The sequence below is a fragment of the Aphelocoma coerulescens genome, chromosome 30, assembly GCF_041296385.1.
Source record: "Aphelocoma coerulescens isolate FSJ_1873_10779 chromosome 30, UR_Acoe_1.0, whole genome shotgun sequence".
Lineage (NCBI taxonomy): Eukaryota > Metazoa > Chordata > Aves > Passeriformes > Corvidae > Aphelocoma > Aphelocoma coerulescens.
The window spans coordinates 483,288-505,910 of NC_091043.1; the positions used below are offsets into that span (position 1 = coordinate 483,288).

Here is a 22,623-nt window from a genome sequence, read left to right on the forward strand (position 1 = left end):
GCACCTCTGGGGGACAGTGGGGACAAGGGGACAGGGCTGGGGGTGGGTGTCCCCCCCCCCCCACCACGGGGACAGACCCGGGAGTGTCCCCCCCACTCCGTTCCCAAATTTGGGGTGTCCCCTCTTTGGGGGTGTCGCCCCCATTGTCCCCCTCCCAAATTTGGGTGTCCCCCCCCATTGTCCCCTCCCAAATTTGGGGTGTCCCCTCACCCGCCACCCCCAAGATGGCGCCGGGGCGACGCCCACAGCCGCCCGCGCCCGCGCCGTCGCGTTGTTATGACGTCGCACAGCGAGCCCGCACTCAAGATGGCGTCCGGGCGCGCTGTATCAGCGCGGCTTGACCTTCCCAACATGGCGGCCGCGCCGCGATGGGGTTGGCGCTGCTGAGTGACGTCATACGGGAGGCGGGACGGCCTTAAAGGGGCCATGACGGCGCGGGGGCCGCGGCCGCCGCCAGGGCCGGAGCGGGCCGAGACCGGCGGCCGGTGAGGGGAGGGGGGGGGGCGGGGGTACCGGGAGGATCCCGAGGGGTCCCGGGGGGGCTTCACCGGGTGGGGGGGGGCACCGGGGGAGCTTTACCGGCTCTGGGGGTCCGGGAGGGGGCGAAGGTGTGGCGGGGGGGGGGGTGTGAGTGCAGTTGTGGGGAAGGGGAAGCGCTGAGGGGAGCGAGAGGCCGGGGGGGGGTAACGGGGCCTGAGGGGGCAATAACGGCCCGGGAGGGGCAATAACGGCCCGGGAGGGGCAATAACGGCTCGGAGAGGTGATTTATGAGGGGGTAATTAAGGTGTGAGGGGTCATTAACGCACGGGGTGGCAACGGGGCCTGAGGGGGCAATAACGGCGGGGGGGGGTGATTTATGAGGGGGTAATTAAGGTGTGAGGGGGTAATTAACGCATGGGGTGGCAACGGAGCCTGAGGGGGCAATAACGGCCCTGGAAGGTGATTTATGAGGGGGCAATTAAGGTGTGAGGGGGTAATTAACGCATGGGGTGGCAACGGGGCCTGAGGGGGCAATAACGGCCCGGGAGGGGCAATAACGGCCCTGGGGGGGTGATTTATGAGGGGGTAATTAAAGTATGAGGGGGTAATTAACGCATGGGGTGGTAACGGGGCCTGAGGGGGCAATAATGGCCCGGGAGGGGCAATAACGGCTCGGGGAGGTGATTTATGAGGGGGTAATTAAAGTATGAGGGGGTAATTAACGCATGGGGTGGCAACGGGGCCTGAGGGGGCAATAACGACCCTGGGGGGGTGATTTATGAGGGGGTAATTAAGGTGTGAGGGGGTAATTAACGCATAAGGAAGGGAACTAAGGTGCGAGGGAGTGATTAACTCGTGACGGGTAATTAATTCGTGTGGGGGTTATAACGGCTTTAAGAGGGGGCGATAAACATAAGGGGGGCAATTTTGGGGTGGGGCAGTTGGGGAGGGGGCAGTGCAATAAAGCCTTGGGGGGGGGTGGGGTAATTTGGGGGGGCTCTTGGGGACGATGGGGGGGGGTTGTTGTCACCTGGAGGGGCCCTGGGGGTGTCCCCAGGCCCCGGTGCCACCACCACGGTGTGGCAGCGGGGGGAGGGGGGGGGGGTGACACGTGCCAGCCTCTGTCACCGGTGCCACCGTCACCTCCCCGGGGTGTCCTTGGCGAGGACGGGGGGGGACGGTGGGGACAGAGGACGTGGTGGGGGAGGGGGCACAGCAGGGCCAGGCCCGGTGGTGGCACCGATGGGGTGACAACGGGGACGGGTGACAGCGCCTGGTGGCCTTGGCACGGTGACCGGCGCTGTCACAGCCGGTTCCTGTCCGTGCCACAGGGAGGGGACACCAAAGTCCCCACCGTGACGGTGACACCCTGGGGACACCCTGGGGACACCCAGGACCCGGCTTTTCCCCGCTGTGAGGTGCCACCTGGGCGTCCTTCGGTGCCACCTGGGCGTCCCTCGGTGCCACCGCGTGTCCCCAGCTGCTCCTTTGTCCCCTTTTCCCCCCGGTTTTTGGCAGGATTTCGGATGGGCAGAGCCCCCCCCGGCCATGGGGCAGAGCGAGTCGCAGCAGGAGGCCGAGGTGGGACATGGCCCTGTCGCCGTCACGCCCGGTGTCCCCAGGCCCGGGGAGGGGGGGACGCCGGGGCTCAGCTGTCCCTTGTCCCCGCAGAGCACGGTCCTGAGGGGGCTGCTGGCGGCCTTCAGCGGGGAGCAGCTCCCGGCGCGCGCGGTGAGCCGTGCCCCCGACGGCCTGGTGTCCCTCTGTCCCCGTGTCCTGCGTCCCCAGTGTCCCCACATTCTGTGTCCCCAGTGTCCCCCAATTCCATGTCCCAAGTGTCCCAGTATCCCCAGTGTTCCCATGTCCCCAGTGTCCCCAGTGTCCCCAGTATCCCCAGTGTCCCTAGGGACAGTGTCCCCATGTCCCCAGTGTCCCCAGTGTCCCTAGGGATGGTGTCCCAGTGTCCCCATGTCCCCAGTCCCCAGGGACAGTGTCCCCGTGTCCCCAGGGATGGTGTCCCAGTGTCCCCAGTATCCCCAGTGTCCGTAGGGAGAGTGTCTTCATGTCCCCAGTGTCCCCATGTCCCCAGTGTCCGTAGGGAGAGTGTCCCCCGTGTCCCCAGTATCCCCAGCGTCTGTAGGGAGAGGGGAGAGTGTCCCCAGTGTCCCCACTATCCCCAGTGTCCGTAGGGACAGTGTCCTCGTGTCCCCAGTATCCCCAGTGTCCCCAGTGTCCCCAGTGTCCGTAGGGAGAGTGTCCCCAGTGTCCCCAGTATCCCCAGTGTCCTCATGTCCCCAGTGTCCCCATGTCCCCAGTGTCCCTAGGGACAGTGTCCCCAGTGTCCTCGTGTCTCCAGTATCCCCAGTGTCCTCATGTCCCCAGTGTCCCCATGTCCCCAGTGTTCCCAGTATCCCCAGTGTCCCTAGGGACAGTGTCCCCAGTATTTTCATGTCCTCATGTCCCCAGTGTCCCTAGGGACAGTGTCCCCAGTGTCCCCAGTGTCCCCAGTATCCCCAGTGTCCCCACGCCCCCACTGCGGCTCAGCACCGCTGAGGGGACGCAGCCTCGTCCCCTGGGGCCGTGTCCTTGTCCCCGAGCCCCTCCCGTGCCCCCAGGCCGTCGGTCACCTCCCGCCGTCCCTCCGCAGGTGCTCTGGACCGTCCTGGGCCTCGCCGTGGCCATCATGGCCGTCGCCGTGCTGGGCTGGTGGCTGCGCCGCAGGAGTGAGTGCCAGCCCCGCGGTGGCCCTGGGGACGGCGGTGGCGGTGCCGCGGCTCGCTCACGCCGTCCCCTCGGTGTCCCCAGAGGTCCCCGCGCAGGAGCCGCCCCGGTATCGCTTCCGCAAGCGGGACAAGGTCCTGTTCTACAGCCGCAAGATCATGCGTAAGGTGACCCTCGGGGTGGCAGCGGGGCCGGCGCCGGGCCACCGCCAGCCCCGGGTGACACCGCGGCGCCCCGTCCCCTCCCCCAGGTGTCCCAGTCCACGTCCTCCCTGGTGGACGCCAGCGTGTCCAGCGGCGCCGCGCGGCCGCGCAGCCGCAAGAAGCTGAAGGTGCTGAGCATCGCCAAGAAGTGAGCGGACGCCGCGGTGGCCGTGCCGTGGCTGCGGCCGGCGGTCCCTGCAGTGTCCCCGCGGTGTCACCGCTGTCCCCCCCGAGGCACTGCTGTCCCTGCAGGGTGCTGGGGGTTCCTGCAGCTGTGCGAGCACCCGGGGCGGGTCCCTGTGTCCCCGCGGTGTCCCTGCTGTCCCCATGGGTATATGGCTGTCCCCGTGGTGTCCCCACACTGTCCCCACGGGTACATGGCCATCCCTGTGGTGTCCCTGCGGTGTCCCCACACTGTCCCCATGGGTACACAGCCATCCCTGCGGTGTCCCTGCTGTCCCCACGGGTACATGGCTGTCCCCATGGTGTCCCCATGCTGTCCCCACGGGTACACAGCCATCCCCGTGGTGTCCCCACCATGTCCTTGCTGTCGCCACGGGTACATGGCCATCCCTGTGGTGTCCTTGTGGTGTCCCCACGCTGTCCCCATGGGTACATGGCTGTCCCCACGCTGTCCCCACGGGTACAGGGCCATCCCTGTGGTGTCCCCATGCTGTCCCCACGCTGTCCCCACAGGTACATGGCTGTCCCCACGCTGTCCCCACGGGTACATGGCCATCCCTGTGATGTCCCCACCGTGTCCCCACGCCGTCCCCACGCTGTCCCCACGGGTACCCAGCCATCCCCACGCTGTCCCCACGCTGTCCCCACGGGTACCCAGCCGTCCCCACGCCGTCCCCACGCTGTCCCCAGGGTCTCGGCCAGCTTCCTGCGCATCCAGAAGGAGCCGCCCACGCTGCAGCTGAAGGAGCCGCCGCCCTCGGTGCTGGAGGCCGACCTGACCGAGTTCGACGTGGCCAGCTCGCACCTGCCCTCCGAGGTGCTCTACATGCTCAAGAACGTCCGGTGAGCGGCCGCAGGCTCTGTCCCTGGGCTCGGGGTCCACCCTGGGCTCGGGGTCCGTCCCTGAGATGGGGATTCATCCCTGAGATGGGGATCCAGCCATGGCGGGTTTAGGGTGAGGGTCCTGCAGGGAGGGGGCGGGATCCGTCCCTGGGGTCGGGATCTGGCTTTGGGATGAGGATCCGTCTTTGGGATCAGGATTCATCCCTGAGATTGGGATTGTCCACGGGGTTGGGATTGATCCACGGGCTCAGGATCCGTTTATGGGATGAGGATCCATCCATGGGCTCAAGATCCGTTTATAGAATGAGGATCCATCCACGGGCTTAGGATCCATTGATGGGATGAGGATCCATTTATGGTCTCTGGATCCATTTTTGGGGTCAGGATCCATCCATGGGCTCAGGATCTGTTTATGGGATGAGGATCCATTTATGGTCTCAGGATCCATCCATGGGTTCAGGATCCGTTTATGGGATGAGGATCCATCCATGGGCTCAGGATCCGTTTATGGGATGAGGATCCATCGATGGGCTCAGGATCCATCGATGGGCTCAGGATCCATCGATGGGCTCAGGATCCATTTATGGGCTCAGGATCCATTGATGGGCTCAGGATCCATCGATGGGCTCAGGATCCATCCACGGGCTCAGGATCCATTTATGGGGTCAGCGTCCACCGCTGGCCTCAGGATCAGGGTCTGAGGGTCAGGACTTGACCGCAGGGACCGAGCTCCACCCTCGGACAGCTCCTCCAAGTGGATTCCCTGCATCCCCCTGTCCGGGGCAGCTCCGGCTGTCCCCGCTGTCCCCGTGGTGTCCCTGTGGTGTCCCCGCTGTCCCCGTGGTGTCCCCGCTGTCCCCGCTGTCCCCGTGGTGTCCCCGCTGTCCCCTCTGTCCCCTCTGTCCCCTCTGTCCCCGTGCTGTCCCCGCGCTGTCCCCGCTGTCCCCTCTGTCCCCGTGGTGTCCCCGTGGTGTCCCCTCTGTCCCCGTGGTGTCCCCTCTGTCCCCCCTGTCCCCGTGCTGTCCCCGCTGTCCCGGCTGTCCCCGCGGTGACGCCGCTGTCCCCTCTGTCCCCGCAGGGTGCTGGGGCACTTTGAGAAGCCGCTGTTCCTGGAGCTGTGCAAGCACATGGTGTTCCAGCAGTGCCAGCAGGGCGAGGACGTGTTCCGGCCGGGCCAGCCCGACACCAGCATCTACGTCCTGCAGGAGGGGAAACTGGAGCTGCTGCTCACCGAGACGGTCAGGGGACACCTGGGGTCATCAGGGGGATGTTTGGGGACACTGAAGGGTATCTGGGGGACTCCAGGGACACCTTGGGACAGCTGGGGGAGCACCTGGAGACAGCTGAGGGTCAAGCCAGGGACATGTGGGGACACCCTGGGACAGCTGGGGGACACCAGGGAGACTCGTGAGACACCTGGGGACATTTGGGGGACACCTCAGGGACACACAGGACACCTCGAGATGTCTCAGGACACATGGGGGACACCAGGGACACCGCAAGGACACCCAGCGGACATGTGGGGACATCTGGGGGGTATCCGGGGGCAGCCAGGAACACCCAGAGACATCTCAGGGACACACAGGGGACAGCTAGAGATGTCTCAGGACACGTGGGGGACGCCAGGGACACCGCAAGGACACCCAGGGGACAGCAGGGGTGACACGGGGCGTGTCCTGGCAGGACGGGAAGGAGACGGTGATGAAGGAGGTGTTTCCTGGGGACAGCGTCCACAGCCTGCTCAGCATCCTGGACGTCATCACGGTACCACCGGTGTCCCCGAACCCCCCCCAGGCTGTCCCCAAACCCCCCCAGGCTGTCCCCAAGCCCCCCCAGGCTGTCCCCAAGCCCCTCCAACCCAACCATGACCATCCTGACCCCAACCGTGACTCTCCTCAAACTCCTCCAGCCCAACCACGACCACCCCAAACCCCGGTGCCACCCACGCCCTTCAGCAGTCCCCAGCTGCCCCCAAGCCCCGTCCGTGGCCAGGACGGCCCCGCTGTGCCCCCTGACCCCCAGGCTGTCCCCAGGGCCACCAGCGGCCGTACCGGACGGTCTGCGCCCGCGCGGCCGAGGACTCCACGGTGCTGCGCCTGCCGGTCGAGGCCTTCTCGGCCGTCTTCGAGAAGTACCCCGAGAGCCTGGTGAGGGTGGTGCAGGTGAGTTTGGGGTCTGGGCGACCCCCGGGATGTCCCTGGGGGGTGACAGGGGACCGACGGTGGCTCGGTGTCCTTGTGCAGATCATCATGGTGCGGCTGCAGCGCGTCACCTTCCTGGCCTTGCACAACTACCTGGGGCTGACCAACGAGCTCTTCAGCCACGTGAGTTCAGGCCGCAATTCGGACGGGTCCTGCGCTGGCTCTGGACCCCTCTGGTGTCCCCCCAGCCGCTCTGATGTCCCTCTGTCCCCAAACCTCCAGGACATGCAGCCCCTGCGGCTCTTCCCGCAGCCCGGCCACGCCGCCCGCACCAGCCCCGTCCGGCACGGCAAGCGCGGCCTGGGCGGCACCGACGAGGGCCGGGACACGGGTGAGACGCCCACGGGGTCCTAGACCCCCCCCCACCCCAATCATTTGTGGGGTCTCTGCTGCTTCCTACTCAGTTTTGGGGTGGTCTTGTCCCGCAGCCGAGCTGATGAAAGCTGCCGGCCTAGAGACCCCGGCGGTGCCGCCGCCGCTGAGCCGCTGCATCTCCATGCCCGTGGATATCTCGGGTGGGTTCCGGGGGTGTGGCTGTCACCCAGGGGTGGCTTTGTCCCGGTTTTGTGACCCCCTCTCCCCCCCCCGTGACCCCTGCCAGGCATCCAGAAGGGTCCCCGCTCGGATTTCGACATGGCCTACGAGCGCGGCCGCATCTCGGTGTCGCTGCAGGAGGACAGCTCTGGCGCCTTTGGGCAGGTACGGCCGGGTCTGCCCCGGAATCCTACCCCAAATCCCCCCCCAAATCCCAGCCAGAATCCACCCCTGAGTCTTATCCTGAATCTACTCTGAATCCCACCTCAAATGCACCCTGAATCCACCTTGAATCCACTCTGAATCCCACCTCAAATGCACCCTGAATCCACCCTGAATCCACCCCTGAATCCCACCTCAAATCCCCCCCCCGCATCCCACCCTGAATCCACCCCTGAGTCCCACCCCGAATCCACCCTGAATCCCCCCTGAATCCACCCCGAATCCTTCCTGGATCCCACCTCAAATCCCACCCTGAACCCCCCTGAATCCCACCCCAATTCCCCCCTGAATCTCACCCCAAATGCACCCTGAATCCACCCGAGTCCCACCTCAAATCCCCCCTGAATCCACCCCGAATCCTCCCTGGATCCCACCCAAATCCCACCCCAATTCCCCCCTGAATCCACCCCGAACCCCTCTGAATCCACCCCAAATCTCCCCTGAATTCACTCCGAATCCTGCCTGGATCCCACCCTGACCCCCCCTGAATCCCACCCCAAATCCCCCCTGAATCCACCCCGAGTCCTCCCTGGATCCCACCACAAATCCCACCCCAAATCCCCCCTGAATCTCGCCCCAAATTCACCCTGAATCCACCCGAGTCCCACCTCAAATCCCCCCTGAATCCACCCCGAATCCTCCCTGGATCCCACCGCAAATCCCACCCCAAATCCCCCCTGAACCCCACCTCGAATCACCCCCAAATACCCCCGGAAACCCCCCCAGATCCCACCGCAAATCCCACCCCAAATCCCCCCTGAACCCCACCTCGAATCACCCCCAAATACCCCCGGAAACCCCCCCAGATCCCGCCCCCCATCCCGCCCCCCATCCCGCCTCACCCCGGCGCCGTCGGTGCCGCGCAGTCGGTGTCGCAGGAGCCCAAGGAGCGCAAGTCGGTGACGCTGGAGGAGCAGCCCTCGGGGATTTACCACTACAGCTCCTGCGAGGAGGACGCGGGCGCGGGGATGGGCACGGGGACGGGCACGGGCACGGGGACGGGGACGTGTCCCTTCGGGCCCTACCAGGGCCGCCAGAGCAGCGACATCTTCGAGGAGGCCAAGCGGGAGCTCATCAAGCTCATGAAGGTCGAGGTGAGGGCGGCCCCGGGGTCAGCGGGGCTCTGCGTGGGCTTCTGTGGGGTCGCGGAGGGTTTCTGGTGGTCACCGGTGGTCACCTTCCTGGTGGCTGCTGGTCACTTTGGGGTGCGTCGCCGTCGTCTCGCGGTGGATCTCGGTCACCGCGCGGCGCTCCCTGTGAGCCCAGGGGGATCCCACATCTCTTTGGGGCGCTCCCTGTGAGCCCAGGGGGATCCCACATCTCTTTGGGGTACTCCCTGTGAGCCCGGTGGGATCCCACATCTCTTTGGGGCGCTCCCTGTGAGCCCAGGGGGATCCCACATCTCTTTGGGGCGCTCCCTGTGAGCCCAGGGGGATCCCACATCTCTTTGGGGTGCTCCCTGTGAGCCCGGGGGGATCCCACATCTCTTTGGGGTGCTCCCTGCTCTTCTTAAAGTGGTCCCTGTGACCTCAGGGTGGTCCCCGGTCTCTTTGGGGTGGTCCCCCATCACTTTGGGGTGGTCCCTGTGACCTCAGGGTGGTCCCCAGTCTCTTTGGGGTGGTCCCTGTGACCTTAGGGTGGTCCCCAGTCTCTTTAGGGTGGTCCCCCATCACTTTGGGGTGGTCCCCGGTCTCTTTGGGGTGGTCCCTGGTCTCTTTAGGGTGGTCCCCATCACTTTGGGGTGGTCTCTGTGACCTCAGGGTGGTCCCCAGTCTCTTTGGGGTGGTCCCTGTGACCTTAGGGTGGTCCCCAGTCTCTTTAGGGTGGTCCCCGGTCTCTTTGGGGTGGTCCCTGGTCTCTTTGGGGTGGTCCCTGGTCTCTTTAGGGTGGTCCCCATCACTTTGGGGTGGTCTCTGTGACCTTAGGGTGGTCCCTAGTCTCTTTGGGGTGGTCCCTGGTCTCTTTAGGGTGGTCCCCATCGCTTTGAGGTGGTCCTTGTGACCTCAGGGTGGTCCCCAGTCTCTTTAGGGTGGTCCCCCATCACTTTGGGCTGGGTTCCCCTTTCCTCATGGTGGTCCCCATCGCTTCCTGGTGGCCTCCATGACCTCCTGGTGACCCTCTGTCCTCATGGTGACCCCACAACGGTCCCGTCCTTCCCTCCAGGACCCTTCTCTCCTCAACAACCGCGTCCTGCTCCACCACGCCAAAGGCGGGACGGTCATCGCCCGCCAGGGCGACCAGGTGGGTTTTGGGGACCATCACCTCCTTTCCGGGCAGAAACAACCCCAGAGCCGCCGGGGTGGTGACAACCAGAAGAACTTGGTGGCCCTCTGGATCCCCGGTGACCCCGTGGGGTGCCAGGAGGTCCCCAGGAGGTGACGAGCGGCGTTCCCGGCAGGACGTGAGCCTGCACTTCGTGCTCTGGGGCTGCCTGCACGTGTACCAGCGCATGATCGACAAGGAGGAGGACGTGTGCCTGTTCCTGACGCAGCCCGGCGAGCTGGTGGGACAGCTGGCCGTGCTCACCGGGGAGCCCCTCATCTTCACCATCAAGGCCAACCGCGACTGCACCTTCCTCAAGATCTCCAAGTCCGACTTCTACGAGTGAGTCCGGCCTCCTTTGGGGGCGGTCACCCGGCCTGGCGTGGGTCGGTCCTGCTGCGTCCGGCGCTGGGGTGGCCTCAAGCTGGATGAAAAAAAGAGGTGAAATGGTTGGGGAGCGTCCAAGAGGGCGCCAGGATGAGGAAGGTCTGGAGGGTCATTGAGATAAGGAAATTAAACCGTGGGCTAGTGTCCCAAGAGGACAAGGAAGGGTGTGGAAGGTTGCTGAGATAAGGAAGTTCAACCTCGGAAGTGTCCGAAGGAGGCCACCAGGGTGAGGAGGGTCTGGAAGGTCACTGAGATGAGAAACCATTGGGGAGTGTCCAGAGGAGGCCACCAGGGTGAGGAGGGTTTGGAAGTTCACTGAGATGGGAAACCACTGGGGAGGGTCCAGAGGAGGCCACCAAGATGAGGAGGGTCTGGAGGGGCTGAGGGGACATGGAACGTTCTCGAGCTCCTCACCTTCCTCGTGGCCAGCGCTGATCTCTGCTGTGGCGCCGGTGACAGGACCTGAAGTACCAGGAGAAGGTGGGGTGAGGACATCAGGAGAAGGTTCTTCCCCCCGAGGGTGGTGGGACACCAGAACATCTCCCCACGGAACGGTCCCAGCGCCAGGGTGGGATTTTGGGGTGTCCCGAGCGAGGCCATCGGTCGGATCCGTGATCCCGGTGGGTTCCCCACCTCCAGGGGGCCGTTTCGGGGTCACCACCGTGACCTCCCGCGTGTTGTCCCCCAGGATCATGCGGGAGCAGCCCAGCGTGGTGCTGAGCGTGGCCCACACCGTGGCCGCCCGCATGTCGCCCTTCGTGCGCCAGATGGACTTCGCCATCGACTGGATGGCCGTAGAGGCTGGCCGGGCGCTCTACAGGTGAGTGACCGCTCCCAGGCGTCCACCTCGGCTCGGGGTGGGCCGCCCAGGCCTCGAGGTGCCACCAGCGCTGTCCCCAGGCAGGGGGACAAGTCGGACTGCACCTACATCGTGCTCAACGGGCGGCTGCGCTCCGTCATCCAGAAGGGCAGCGGCAAGAAGGAGCTGGTGGGCGAGTACGGCCGCGGTGACCTCGTGGGCGTGGTGAGTGCCGCCCCCGCGGGTGGAGACCACCTCGGGGACCACCTCGGGGACCACCTCGGGGACCACCTTGGGGACCACCTCGGGGACCACCTCGGCTCCTCCACGGCCTCGTCCTGCAGGTGGAGGCGCTGACGCGGCAGCCCCGGGCCACCACGGTGCACGCGGTGAGGGACACGGAGCTGGCCAAGCTGCCCGAGGGGACTCTCAACAACATCAAGCGCAGATACCCACAGGTAGCCCCTGGGTGGCCCCTCGGGGGTGTCCCCGTGTCCCCACGGCCTGGCTGCTGGCCCCCACCTCTAATTAAAACCAGCTGGAATTAGGGAGTTAACGAAGCTGTTGGAGGAGGAGAGCGGGTGAAGGGATGGTGGCGCTTGAGGTCTTCAGGTGGATGGGGTTGGTGGCACCTGAGGACCCCAGGGGCGAGGGGTGGTGGCACCTGAGGTCCCCAGGGGCGAGGGGTGGTGGCACCTGAGGTCTCCAAGGACAGACGGTGGTGGTGGCACCCAAAAAGTCCCGTAGGACACGGGTCCGGGCTGTTACCGGCTCTCTGCCAGCTCCGATGGCCGTGGCCATCCGTGTCCTTGTCCCCGCAGGTCGTCACCCGCCTCATCCACCTCCTGAGCCAGAAGATCCTGGGGAACCTCCAGCAGCTCCGCGGGCCCTTCGCAGGTGGGGGACAACGGGCTGACCTCTCCGGGGCTGGCGGCCATCACCGGAGCAGCGTGTCCACTTGTCCGTGTCCACCCAGGGTCCGGCCTGGGCATGGCTTCCAGCTCGGAGCCCATCAACCCCACCAGCAACCTGTCGACGGTGGCGGTGCTGCCCGTGTGCGACGAGGTGCCCATGGCGGCCTTCACGCTGGAGCTGCAGCACGCGCTCAACGCCATCGGTGAGTGACCACGGCAGTGACCAGGGCACAGTGACCGCGGGCCCGTGGCACCCTGGCGACCTGGGGGTGGTGGTGGTTGCAGCCCCACGGGGTGGTCTTGGTTGTGGTGGGCACCGTGAGGGTGACCACGGCACGGTGGTGGCACGGTGGCCACAAGCTCATGGTGTGATGGCGACCATTGGCGTGGTGATGACCACGGCATGGAGATGACCACAGACTCATGGTACGATGGTGACCACAGCATGGTGGTGACCACAACTCCATGGCCTGGAGATGACCACAACCCCATGGCCTGGACATGACCACAACCCCATGGCATGGTGGCCACAGCATGGTGGTGGCCACAGCCCCATGGCCTGGAGATGACCACAGCCCCATGGCATGGTGGTGACCGTGGCATGGTGGTGACCACAGCCCCATGGCCTGCAGATGACCACAACCCCATGGCATGGTGACCACAGCCCCATGGCCTGGAGATGACCCCAGCCCCATGGCGTGGTGACCACAGCATGGTGGTGACCACAGCCCCATGGCCTGGAGATGACCACAGCCCCATGGCATGATGGTGACCCGTGGCATGGTGGTGACCACAGCCCCATGGCCTGGAGATGACCACAACCCCATGGCATGGTGACCACAGCCCCATGGCCTGGAGATGACCACAACCCCATGGCATGGTGGCCACAGCATGGTGGTGACCACAGCCCCATGGCCTGGAGATGACCACAACCCCATGGCATGGTGGCCACAGCATGGTGGTGACCACAGCCCCATGGCCTGGACATGACCACAACCCCATGGCATGGTGGCCACAGCATGGTGGTGGCCACAGCCCCATGGCCTGGAGATGACCACAGCCCCATGGCATGGTGGTGACCGTGGCATGGTGGTGACCACAGCCCCATGGCCTGGAGATGGCCACAACCCCATGGCATGGTGGTGACCACAGCATGGTAGTGACCACAGCCCCATGGCCTGGAGATGACCACAACCCCATGGCATGGTGACCACAGCCCCATGGCCTGGAGATGACCACAACCCCATGGCATGGTGGCCACAGCCCCACGGCCTGCAGATGACCGCAGCCCCAGGCCGATGACCACGTCCCTCCCTCCGCAGGTCCCACGCTGCTCCTCACCAGCGACATCATCCGCGCCCGCCTGGGCTCCTCGGCCCTGGAGAGGTAACGGCGGTGGGGCGCGGCGTCCCCGCGTGCCCCCAGGCCGCGCTGACCGCTCCGTGCCCCCGGGCAGCATCCAGGAGTACCGGCTGTCCGGCTGGCTGGCGCAGCAGGAGGACATCCACCGCATCGTCCTCTACCAGACCGACTGCACGCTGACCCCCTGGACGCTGCGCTGCATCCGCCAGGCCGACTGCATCCTCATCGTGGGGCTGGGCGACCAGGAGCCCGCCCTGGGCGAGGTGGGGCCTGGGAGGGGGGACAGGGACCTGGGAGAGGTGGGACAGGGGGACAGGGACCTGGGAGAGGTGGGACAGCGACCTCGGGGTGGGACAGGGACCTGGGAGAGGTGGGACAGTGGGACAGGGACCTGGGAGAGGTGGGAGAGGGACCTGGGATAGGTGGGGCAGGGACCTGGGAGGGACAGGGATCTGGGAGAGGTAGGAGAGGGACCTGGGAGAGGTGGGATGGAGACCTGGGAGAGGTGGGACAGGGACCTGGGATAGGTGGGAGAGGTGGGACAGGGACTTGGGAAAGGTGGGACAGGGACAGGGACTTGGGAAAGGTGGGACAGGGACCTGGGAGAGGTGGGATGGGGACCTGGGAGAGGTGGGACAGTGGGACGGGGACCTGGGAGAGGTGGGACGGGGACCTGGGAGAGGTGGGATGGGGAGCTGGGAGAGGTGGGACAGGGACCTGGGAGAGGTGGGATGGGGAGCTGGGACAGGGTGACAGGGACCTGGGAGAGGTGGGATGGGGAGCTGGGAGAGGTGGGACAGTGGGACAAGGACCTGGGAGAGGTGGGATGGGGAGCTGGGACAGGTCTGGGAGTGGGACAGTGGGACACGGACGTGTGGGCACAGGGGGACGTGGGGACACAAGGACACGGGATACGGGACATTACCCACTCTGGGGGCTGGGACAGAGCTGTGCGCCAGGGCCAGGGCTCTGTGGGACAAGGACAGGGTGGGACAAGGCTCTGGGGCTTGGCACGGGGCTCCAGGGGCGGCACAAGGGTGTCCCAGGGGTGTCCCAGGGGTGTCCCAGCCCCTCGGTGACCCCGTGGTGGCCGCCCCAGCTGGAGCAGATGCTGGAGAACACGGCGGTGCGGGCGCTGAAGCAGCTGGTGCTGCTGCACCGCGAGGACGGCCCCGGCCCGGCGCGCACCGTCGAGTGGCTCAACATGCGCAGCTGGTGCTCCGGCCACCTGCACATCCGCTGCCCCCGCCGCGTCTTCTCGCGCCGCAGCCCCGCCAAGCTGGTGAGCGTCCCCTCCCCTGTGCCGGCCCCGGGGGGCGGCCACCGCCGCCGCGGCCATCGTCAGCCACGCGCCGTGTCTGTCCCCCCTCACGTGCCCCTCGCCCGCAGCGGGAGATGTACGAGAAGGTGTTCGAGAAGAGCGCCGACCGCCACAGCGACTTCTCGCGCCTGGCGCGCGTCCTCACCGGCAACACCATCGCCCTGGTGCTGGGCGGCGGCGGCGCCAGGTGGGCGCTGTGCCCGTGTCCCTGTGTGTCCCTGTGTGTCCCTGTGTGTCCCTGTCCCTGTGTGCCCGTGTCCTTGTGTGCCCATGGCTTTGCGTGCCCGCATGTCTGTGTGCCTCTGTCCCTGTGTGCCCCTGTCCTTGTGTCCCCTTGTCCTTGTGTGCTCGTGTCCTTGTGTGCTCCTTGTCCCTGTGTGCCTCTGTCCTTGTGTCCCCCTGCCCCTGTGTGCCCCTACCCACGTCCCCTTGTTTCTGTGTGCCCGTGGCCCTGTGACCCCATACCCACATCCCTGTGTCCTTGTGTCCCTCTGTCCCTCTGTCCCCCTATCCCGTGTCCCCCTGTCCCTGTGTCCCCGTCCTGTCTGTCCCCCTGTCCCCAACCTCTTTGGTGACCACCACAGGGCCTCCCTGACCCCGATCCCTGCGCGATTTCCAGGGGCTGCTCCCACATCGGGGTCATCAAGGCCATGGAGGAGTCGGGGATCCCCATCGACCTGGTGGGGGGCACCTCCATCGGCGCCTTCATCGGGGCGCTCTACGCCGAGGAGCGCAGCGCCGTGCGCACCAAGCAGCGGGCACGGGAGTGGGCCAGGGTGGGTGCCAGGGGGCACGGGAGTGGGCCAGGGTGGGTGCCAGGGGGTCAGGGTGGGTGCCAGGGGGCACGGGAGTGGGCCAGGGTGGGTGCCAGGGGGTCAGGGTGGGTGGCAGGGGCCAGGGTGGGTGCTTTTGTCCCCTTTCTGCTCCTTTTCTGTCCTTATTTTTCTTCCTCCTCTTCCTCCTCCTCCTGTCCTTACTCATCTTCCTTTTCTTTTTGCTGTTTCTCCTCCTCCTTCATCTCCTTCCTCCTTCTCCTCCTTCTCCCTCTTGCTCCTCCTCTTCCTTCATCTCCTTTCTCCTCCTTTTCTCTCCTTATTTTTCTTCCTCCTCCTCCTCCTGCTCCTCCTCCCCCCCCAGTGCATGAATTCCGTTTTTGAGACCGTCCTGGACCTCACCTACCCCATCACCTCCATGTTCTCGGGCTCGGCCTTCAACGCCAGCATCAACCGAGTCTTCCAGGACAAGCAGATCGAGGTGTGCCCCCCGCCCTCCGCGCCCCGTGCCACCCCCAGAGCCCCTCCCCGATGTCCCCGCGGTGTCACCCAGCCCGTCCCGTCCCCGCAGGACCTGTGGCTGCCCTACTTCAACGTCACCACGGACATCACGGCCTCGGCCATGCGGGTGCACACGGACGGTGAGAGCTCCCCGGGGGGCACGGGGCACCCACACCGGCGTCACCTCCCCGCATCCCGAGGGGGACGGCGAGGACACGGGGCAGGGGTGGCTTCCCAGAGCCACCAGCTGCTGCTGACCCCACCTTGGGGTCAGTGGTGGGGCGGGAGGGGACAGCGGGGGCTGCACGAGGCGCTAACACCGCTGACCACTAACCCCAGTAACCCCCAGTGCAGCACGGGGACGTGGCGGTGGCAGTGCTGGGGGGGGACACGGTGGTGGCCGTGGGGACACGGTGGTGGTGGTGGTGTTGGGGCCATGGTTGTGGGGACACGGTGGTGGCCGTGGGGACATGGCAGTGGTGGTGGGGACACGGTGGTGGTTGGGACCTGGTGATGGTGGTGGGAACGTTGTGGTGGCTGCCCCTCGTCCTCGCCCGGTGCCGGAGCTCACCTGGGACATTGAGCCGTCCACGGCCACCCTGCTGCCCGGTGGCCCTCGCCCTGCCCGTGCCCGCTGGCCTCTAATGCCCACTAATCCCCGCTGACCCCTCTAACCCACCCCCCTCCCCCGCCGCTGGCTGCCAACGTCCCCTCCCCCCCCCGGTCCCCTCCTGGGTCGCCCCCGCGGTCCCGGTGGCCGTGACCGTGTCCTCTCCGTCCCCAGGCAGCCTCTGGCGCTACGTCCGAGCCAGTGCGTCCTATACCCCCTACCTGCCTCCGCTCTGCGACCCCAAGGACAGCCACTGGCTGGTGGACGGCTGCTATGTTAACAATGTCCCAGGTCAGCACCTCGCTCGCCGGGGCCCGACCCCAAAACCGCCAGCAAAACCCCAAAAAACCACCCTAGAACACCAAAAAATACCCCAAAACCACCAAAAAAGCCCCAAAACCACAGCCGGAGCGTCCGCACCACCACTCAGGGCGCGCCAGGGTTCCTCTGCGCCCCGTTGGGTGACCCCTTGGGTGTGCCATGGGGTGCCCCATTGGTTGACCCCTTGGGTTCTCCGTTGGGTGTCCCATTGGGTGCCCCATTGGGTTCTCCATTGGGTGACCCCTTGGGTTCTCCACTGGGTGTCCCATTGGGTGACCCCTTGGGTTCTCCATTGGTTGACCCCTTGGGATCTCCATTGGGTGTCCCCTTGGGTGTCCCATTGGGTGTCCCATTGGGTGCCCTATTGGGTGCCCTATTGGGTGGCCCATTGGGTGACCCCTTGGGTTCTCCATTGGGTTCTCCATTGGGTGTCCCATTGGGTGACCCCTTGGGTTCTCCATTGGGTTCTCCATTGGGTGTCCCATTGGGTGACCCCTTGGGTTCTCCATTGGGTTCTCCATTGGGTGTCCCATTGGGTGACCCCTTGGGTTCTCCATTGGGTTCTCCATTGGGTGTCCCATTGGGTGACCCCTTGGGTTCTCCATTGGGTTCTCCATTGGGTGTCCCATTGGGTGACCCCTTGGGTGTCCCACTGGTTGACCCTTGGGTTCTCCATTGGTTGACCCCTTGGGCTCTCCATTGGGTGACCCCTTGGGCTCTCCATTGGGTTCCCCACTGGGTGACCCTCGGGGTGCAGACACGTCCCGGCGCGGGCAGGGCGAGCAGCGAGCGGCGAGGGGCGGCCGCCCCCGGGGCGGGTGCCGGTGCCGGGGCGGCGGCGCTGACGGCGTTTGTTGCGTTCCCGCCGGCGCAGGCTCGCTCTGGCGCTACGTGCGCGCCAGCATGACCCTCTCGGGGTACCTGCCCCCGCTCTGCGACCCCAAGGACGGCAACTTGCTGATGGACGGGGGTTACATCAACAACCTGCCAGGCAAGTCGGTGGCATCGGTGGCACCGCGGGCGCGGGGCGGGAGTTTGGCGCACGGACGGACGGACGGACGGACGGATGGAAGGATGGAGGGACGGCCACGGCTCGGTTTGGCGGCTTCTCGGTGGCGTTGGGTGATGGCGGTGATGGGCAGGGGTGGCCGGCTGCTGCTGCCGCTGCCGGTTTTTTGCTGTGCTGGGCGGCTTTCCAGAACATTCCGTGGATTTTCGTGGACAGGATCCATCCGTCTTGCGTCCCTCTTCCATCCTGTCTTAATGCCTTTTCCATCCCGGGCGCTTTTCCAGAACATTCCGCGTCCCTTCGCGTGCAGGATCCGTCCATCTTTCGCTACGTCTTGACGTCTCTCCCTGCCCGGCAGTTTTCCAGAACATTCCATGGTTTTCCATGGTCAGGATCCATCCATCTTCCATCATCTCTTGATGCCTTCTCCATTCTGGGCGGTTTTCCAGAACATTCCATGGACTTCCGTGGTCAGGATCCATCTTCCATCCCTCTTCCATCATCTCTTGATGTCCTCGGTGCTGGTCACCCTCTTGGGGCATCTCCACCCTCTGTCACCTGTCCCAGGAGTCGCAGCCCTGGTGTCACCTCCTGGTGTCACCTCCTGGTGGTTTCCTGGATGATTTCCATCCTCCACCCGCCTCCGTCTCCGTCCTGCGCCGTCCCCTCGGGGACCTCCTGGGGCCCCTTCACCCGTCACCGTCCATCTCTGCACGTTGCCATCTCCAGGCGTCCTCTCCGCCCTCCTTCACCTCCCGGCACCTCCGTCCATCTCTTGATGTTCCTCTTCCGGCCATTCTGTGTCACCTCTGGGGGCCTTGGGAGGTCACCCTTGTCCCCTTCACGTGCTGGGGACCTTCCTCCATCCGGCATCATCGTCACCACGTTGGGTGACTCTGGTGGCATCTATGGGCTCCTTGGGTTCGAGGCCACCTTCCTCATCATCATCATCATCATCATCATCATGGTCATCATCATGGTCATCATCCCTTCATGTCCTCCCAGGACCATCTCCATTCTCTTCTCCATGGAAATGACCTTCCTCTATCATCATCATCATCATCATCGTCACCATCATTCCTTGGGGTCCTCCAGGACTTCCTCCACCCCCTCAGACCATCTTCATCCTCCTCCACCTCCGAGCCATTTCCTGGCACCGTCCCTCGGCGTCACCGCCCGTCCCCCCTCCCTCCTGTGCCAACGACCTCCGTCACCTCCTGGTGTCCCCCACGCTGGAGCCACCGGCCGCCCTCCACGCCCCCCCTGACCCCACCACCCCTCGTGGCGCCACCGGCCGACCCCTCAACGCCGCTGACCCCTCGTTGTCCCTCTGTCCACCCCCGCAGCCGACATCGCGCGCAACATGGGCGCCAAGACGGTCATCGCCATCGACGTGGGCAGCCAGGACGAGACCGACCTGTGCAACTACGGCGACTCCTTGTCGGGCTGGTGGCTGCTCTGGAAGCGCCTCAACCCCTGGGCCGAGAAGGTCAAGGTGAGGCCACGGGGTGACCTCCCTGGGGGTGTTCCGGCCATCGCTGGGGTGTTCTGGTCATCGTTGGGGTTCTCCAGCCATCGTTGGGGTCTTCTGGTCATCGTTGGGGTTCTCCAGCCGTCGTTGGGGTGTTCTGACCACTGTTGGGGTTCTCCAGCCATTGTTGGTGTTCTCCAGCCATCGTTGGGGTGTTCTGGTCATCGTTGGGGCGTTCTTGCCATTGTTGGGGTGTTCTGGCCACTCTTGGGGTGTTCCAGTCATCGTTGGGGGTCTCCAGCCATTGTTGGGGTGTTCTGGCTCTTTCTTGGGGTGTTCCAGTCATCGTTGGGGTGTTCTGGCTACTGTTGGGGTGTTCTGGTCATCATTGGGGTGTTCCGGCCATCGTTGGGGTGTTCTGGCCACTCTTGGGGTGTTCCAGTCATTGTTGGGGGTCTCCAGCCATCGTTGGGGTGTTCTGGTCATTGTTGGGGTTCCCCAGCCATTGTTGGTGTTCTCCAGCCATCATTGGAGTGTTCTGGTCATCATTGGGGTGTTCCGGCCATCGTTGGGGTGTTCTGGCCACTCTTGGGGTGTTCCAGTCATTGTTGGGGTTCTCCAGCCATCGTTGGGGTGTTCTGGCTCTTTCTTGGGGTGCTCCGGCCATTGTTGGGGTGTTCTGGTCATCGTTGGGGTTCTCCAGCCATTGTTGGGGTGTTCCAGTCATCGTTGGGGTGTTCTGGCCATTGTTGGGGTGTTCTCGTCATCGTTGGGGTTCTCCAGCCATTGTTGGGGTGTTCCAGTCATCGTTGGGGTGTTCTGGCCATTGTTGGGGTGTTCTTGTCATCGTTGGGGTTCTCCAGCCATTGTTGGGGTGTTCTGGCTCTTTCTTGGGGTGTTCCAGTCATCGTTGGGGTGTTCTGGCTACTGTTGGGGTGTTCTCCTCATCGTTGGGGTTCTCCAGCCATCGTTGGGGTGTTGTGGTCATCGTTGGGGTGTTCTGGCTCTTTCTTGGGGTTCTCCGGCCACCCTTGGGGTCTTCTGATTCTTCATCGGGGTTCTCCACGAACCGCAATGTCCTGAGTGTCCCGGCAGGTGCCGGACATGGCGGAGATCCAGTCGCGCCTGGCCTACGTGTCCTGCGTCCGGCAGCTGGAGGTGGTCAAGTCCAGCTCCTACTGCGAGTACATCCGGCCACCCATCGACCGCTTCAAGACCATGGACTTCGGGAAGTTCGACGAGATCTACGTGAGTTTGGGGGGGGCTGGGAAGGGTGGGAGGCGCGGGGTTGGGGGGCTCCGAGATGTGGGTTGGGGTTCTCTGGCCATCGTTGGGGTTCTCTGGCCATTGTTGGGGCCTTAGGGCTGTTCCTTGTGGTGTCCTGGCCATCGGTTGGGTGTCCAGGATGTCACTTGGGGTGTCCAGGTCATCATTTGGGACTCCCCAATCATCCTTGGGTGTCCTTGGCCATCAACTGAGGGTCCTGGACCATCACTTGGGTGTCCTTGGCCATCACTTGGGTGTCCTGCTCATCAGTAGAGTGTCCTTGACCATCAGTTGGGTGTCCTTGACCATCAGTGGAGTGTCCTTGGCCATCACTTGAGGTGTCTTGGTCATCACTTGAGGTCCTTGCTCAGCACTTGGGTGTCCTGGTCCATCACTGGGTGTCCTGGCCGTCCCCTGGGGGTGCCGCTGACCGCTGCCCGCTGCCCCCCAGGACGTCGGCTACCAGCACGGCAAGGTGGTGTTCGAGGGCTGGAGCCGCGGGGACATCATCGAGAAGATGGTCAAGGACCGGCGCTCGGCCGACTTCTACGAGAGCAAACGCATGGACGTGAGCTGGGGCCACCTTGGGGACAGCTGGGGCCACCTGGGGCCACCTGGGGACATGGGGGGTGATGGCTCCTCATGGACCTGCCCAGGGCCACCCCGGCCTTGCCACCTTCCTTGTCACCCTTGGGGCCGTCTCAGGGATGTCCCTTGTCCCCTCTGTGTCCCCTCCCGGTGTCCTCGTGTCCCTCATTGGCACCTCCGTGCTGCTGCCACCCTGTTCCTGCCACCCTTTGTCCCCCTTGTCCCTCTCCCGTCCCTCCCTTTGTCCCCTCGCCCCATTTGTCCCTTCCTTGCCCCACTCCTGTCCCCGCTGTGTCCCCCCAGGTGTCCCCCTAGGTGTCCCCTGTGTCCTCTGAGGTGTCCCCCCAGGTGTCCCCTCACCTTCCCCTGTGTCCCCCCAGGTGTCCCCCCAGGTGTCCCCTCACATGTCCCCCCCGTGTCCCCCCCAGGTGTCCCCCAGGTGTCCCCTCACCTGCCCCCCGTGTCCCCCCTGTGTCCCCCCGTGTGTCCCCCCAGGTGTCCCCTCACCTGTCCCCCGTGTCCTCTCAGGTGTCCCCTCACCTGCCCCCCGTGTCCCCCCAGGTGCTCACCTGTCCCAGCGCCGGTTTCACGGACCTGGCCGAGATCGTGTCGCGCATCGAGCCCGCGCAGCCCTACCTGAGCGACGGCTACGGCGACGGTGACAGCGCGGGGACGGAGCGGGGGGAGAGCGGGGACAGGGCAGGGAGAGCGGGGACGGAGCGGGGAGAGGGCCGGGGCCGGGGACTGACCGCCAGCCCCGCTGCCCGCAGAGGAGTCCGATTACCTGACCGAGTACGAGGACGAGGGCCCGGAGTCGCTGCGGGGCGAGGAGGACGCGTTCCTGGCGTCGCTGGAGGCCGTGAGTGACCGCGGGGACCCCAAAAACGGGGGGCGAGTGGGAACGGGGGCGGGGAGGGGGTGGCCTGAGCCCGCCCGTGGGACCCTGCGCTCGGGGGTCCCAAAGGTCCCTGAGTGTTCCCCCCCGTGTCCCCAGGAGGAGGAGAAGCCCCTTCGGCACCGTCCGAGCGCGGCCGGGACCCCCCCGCCCCCCCCGCTGGACTCCGACGGCTTCTGAGGGACCCTCACGGCTCTACCTCCCCTCCCCCACCCCAAATTGGGGGTGTCCCCTCCCCTTCCCCACCCCAAATCTGGGGGGGGTCCCCGCCCCTCCCCCATGTTCTGGCACTTTCCCACGGGGCCCGGGACCCCCAGTGTCCCCCCAATGTCCCCCCAGTGTCCCCCGCCCCTCCATGGGTGGCCCCAGGGTGACACCGGGGGAGGGCTGAGACCCCCCAGTGTCCCCCCAATGTCCCCCCAGTGTCCCCAATGTCCCCCCCCCGCCCGGGGTGACACGGAGGGGGCTGGGACCCCCCCAATGTCCCCTCCCCCCCCCGCACTGTTGCACTGTCCCAGACCCCCCCCCCCAGGGCGGGGTTTGGGGGGGGGGGGCGATGCTGTAAATTTTCCTTGTTTCCGGTTCTTTTTTAACGGTTATTATTTAAATCCAGGCGGGCTGGATGGGTTATTAATTATTAATTAATTATTAATTATTATTAATGAATTCGTTGTTACTGACGCGGTTCGTTCGTTTCAAGTTAAAGCGCTCCTGGTGCTGCTGGGGGCGGGACGGGAATGGGAACGGGAATGGGACA

At 65.2% G+C, this 22,623-nt stretch overlaps 1 protein-coding gene across 8 annotated transcripts; it reads left to right on the forward strand.

Moving 5' to 3' along the window:
* Positions 1–410: 410 nt before the first annotated feature.
* On the forward strand, positions 411–22,334 carry PNPLA6 (patatin like phospholipase domain containing 6). 8 transcript variants are annotated; one of them, XM_068997943.1, is made up of 37 exons: positions 411–485; positions 1,999–2,061; positions 2,152–2,211; positions 3,128–3,203; positions 3,286–3,368; positions 3,452–3,552; positions 4,278–4,430; positions 5,509–5,668; positions 6,114–6,194; positions 6,464–6,592; positions 6,674–6,754; positions 6,854–6,962; positions 7,060–7,146; positions 7,233–7,330; positions 8,254–8,481; positions 9,551–9,628; positions 9,786–9,991; positions 10,725–10,856; positions 10,937–11,060; positions 11,180–11,293; positions 11,657–11,732; positions 11,812–11,952; positions 13,072–13,135; positions 13,206–13,374; positions 14,211–14,393; positions 14,501–14,619; positions 15,052–15,208; positions 15,570–15,686; positions 15,777–15,846; positions 16,491–16,607; positions 17,512–17,628; positions 18,993–19,141; positions 20,213–20,365; positions 20,835–20,951; positions 21,533–21,629; positions 21,742–21,830; positions 21,966–22,133. In XM_068997943.1, exons 2-37 carry the CDS (start codon positions 2,029–2,031, stop codon positions 22,044–22,046), a joined length of 4,149 nt encoding a protein of 1,382 aa, XP_068854044.1. In that variant the 5' UTR covers positions 411–485; positions 1,999–2,028; the 3' UTR covers positions 22,047–22,133. The 8 variants fall into 8 exon arrangements, with proteins under 8 accessions (XP_068854044.1, XP_068854049.1, XP_068854042.1 ...); XM_068997948.1 differs by lacking the exon at positions 16,491–16,607; XM_068997941.1 differs by lacking the exon at positions 2,152–2,211 and having other exon boundaries at positions 417–485; positions 3,288–3,368.
* The last annotated feature ends 289 nt before the right edge of the window (positions 22,335–22,623 follow it).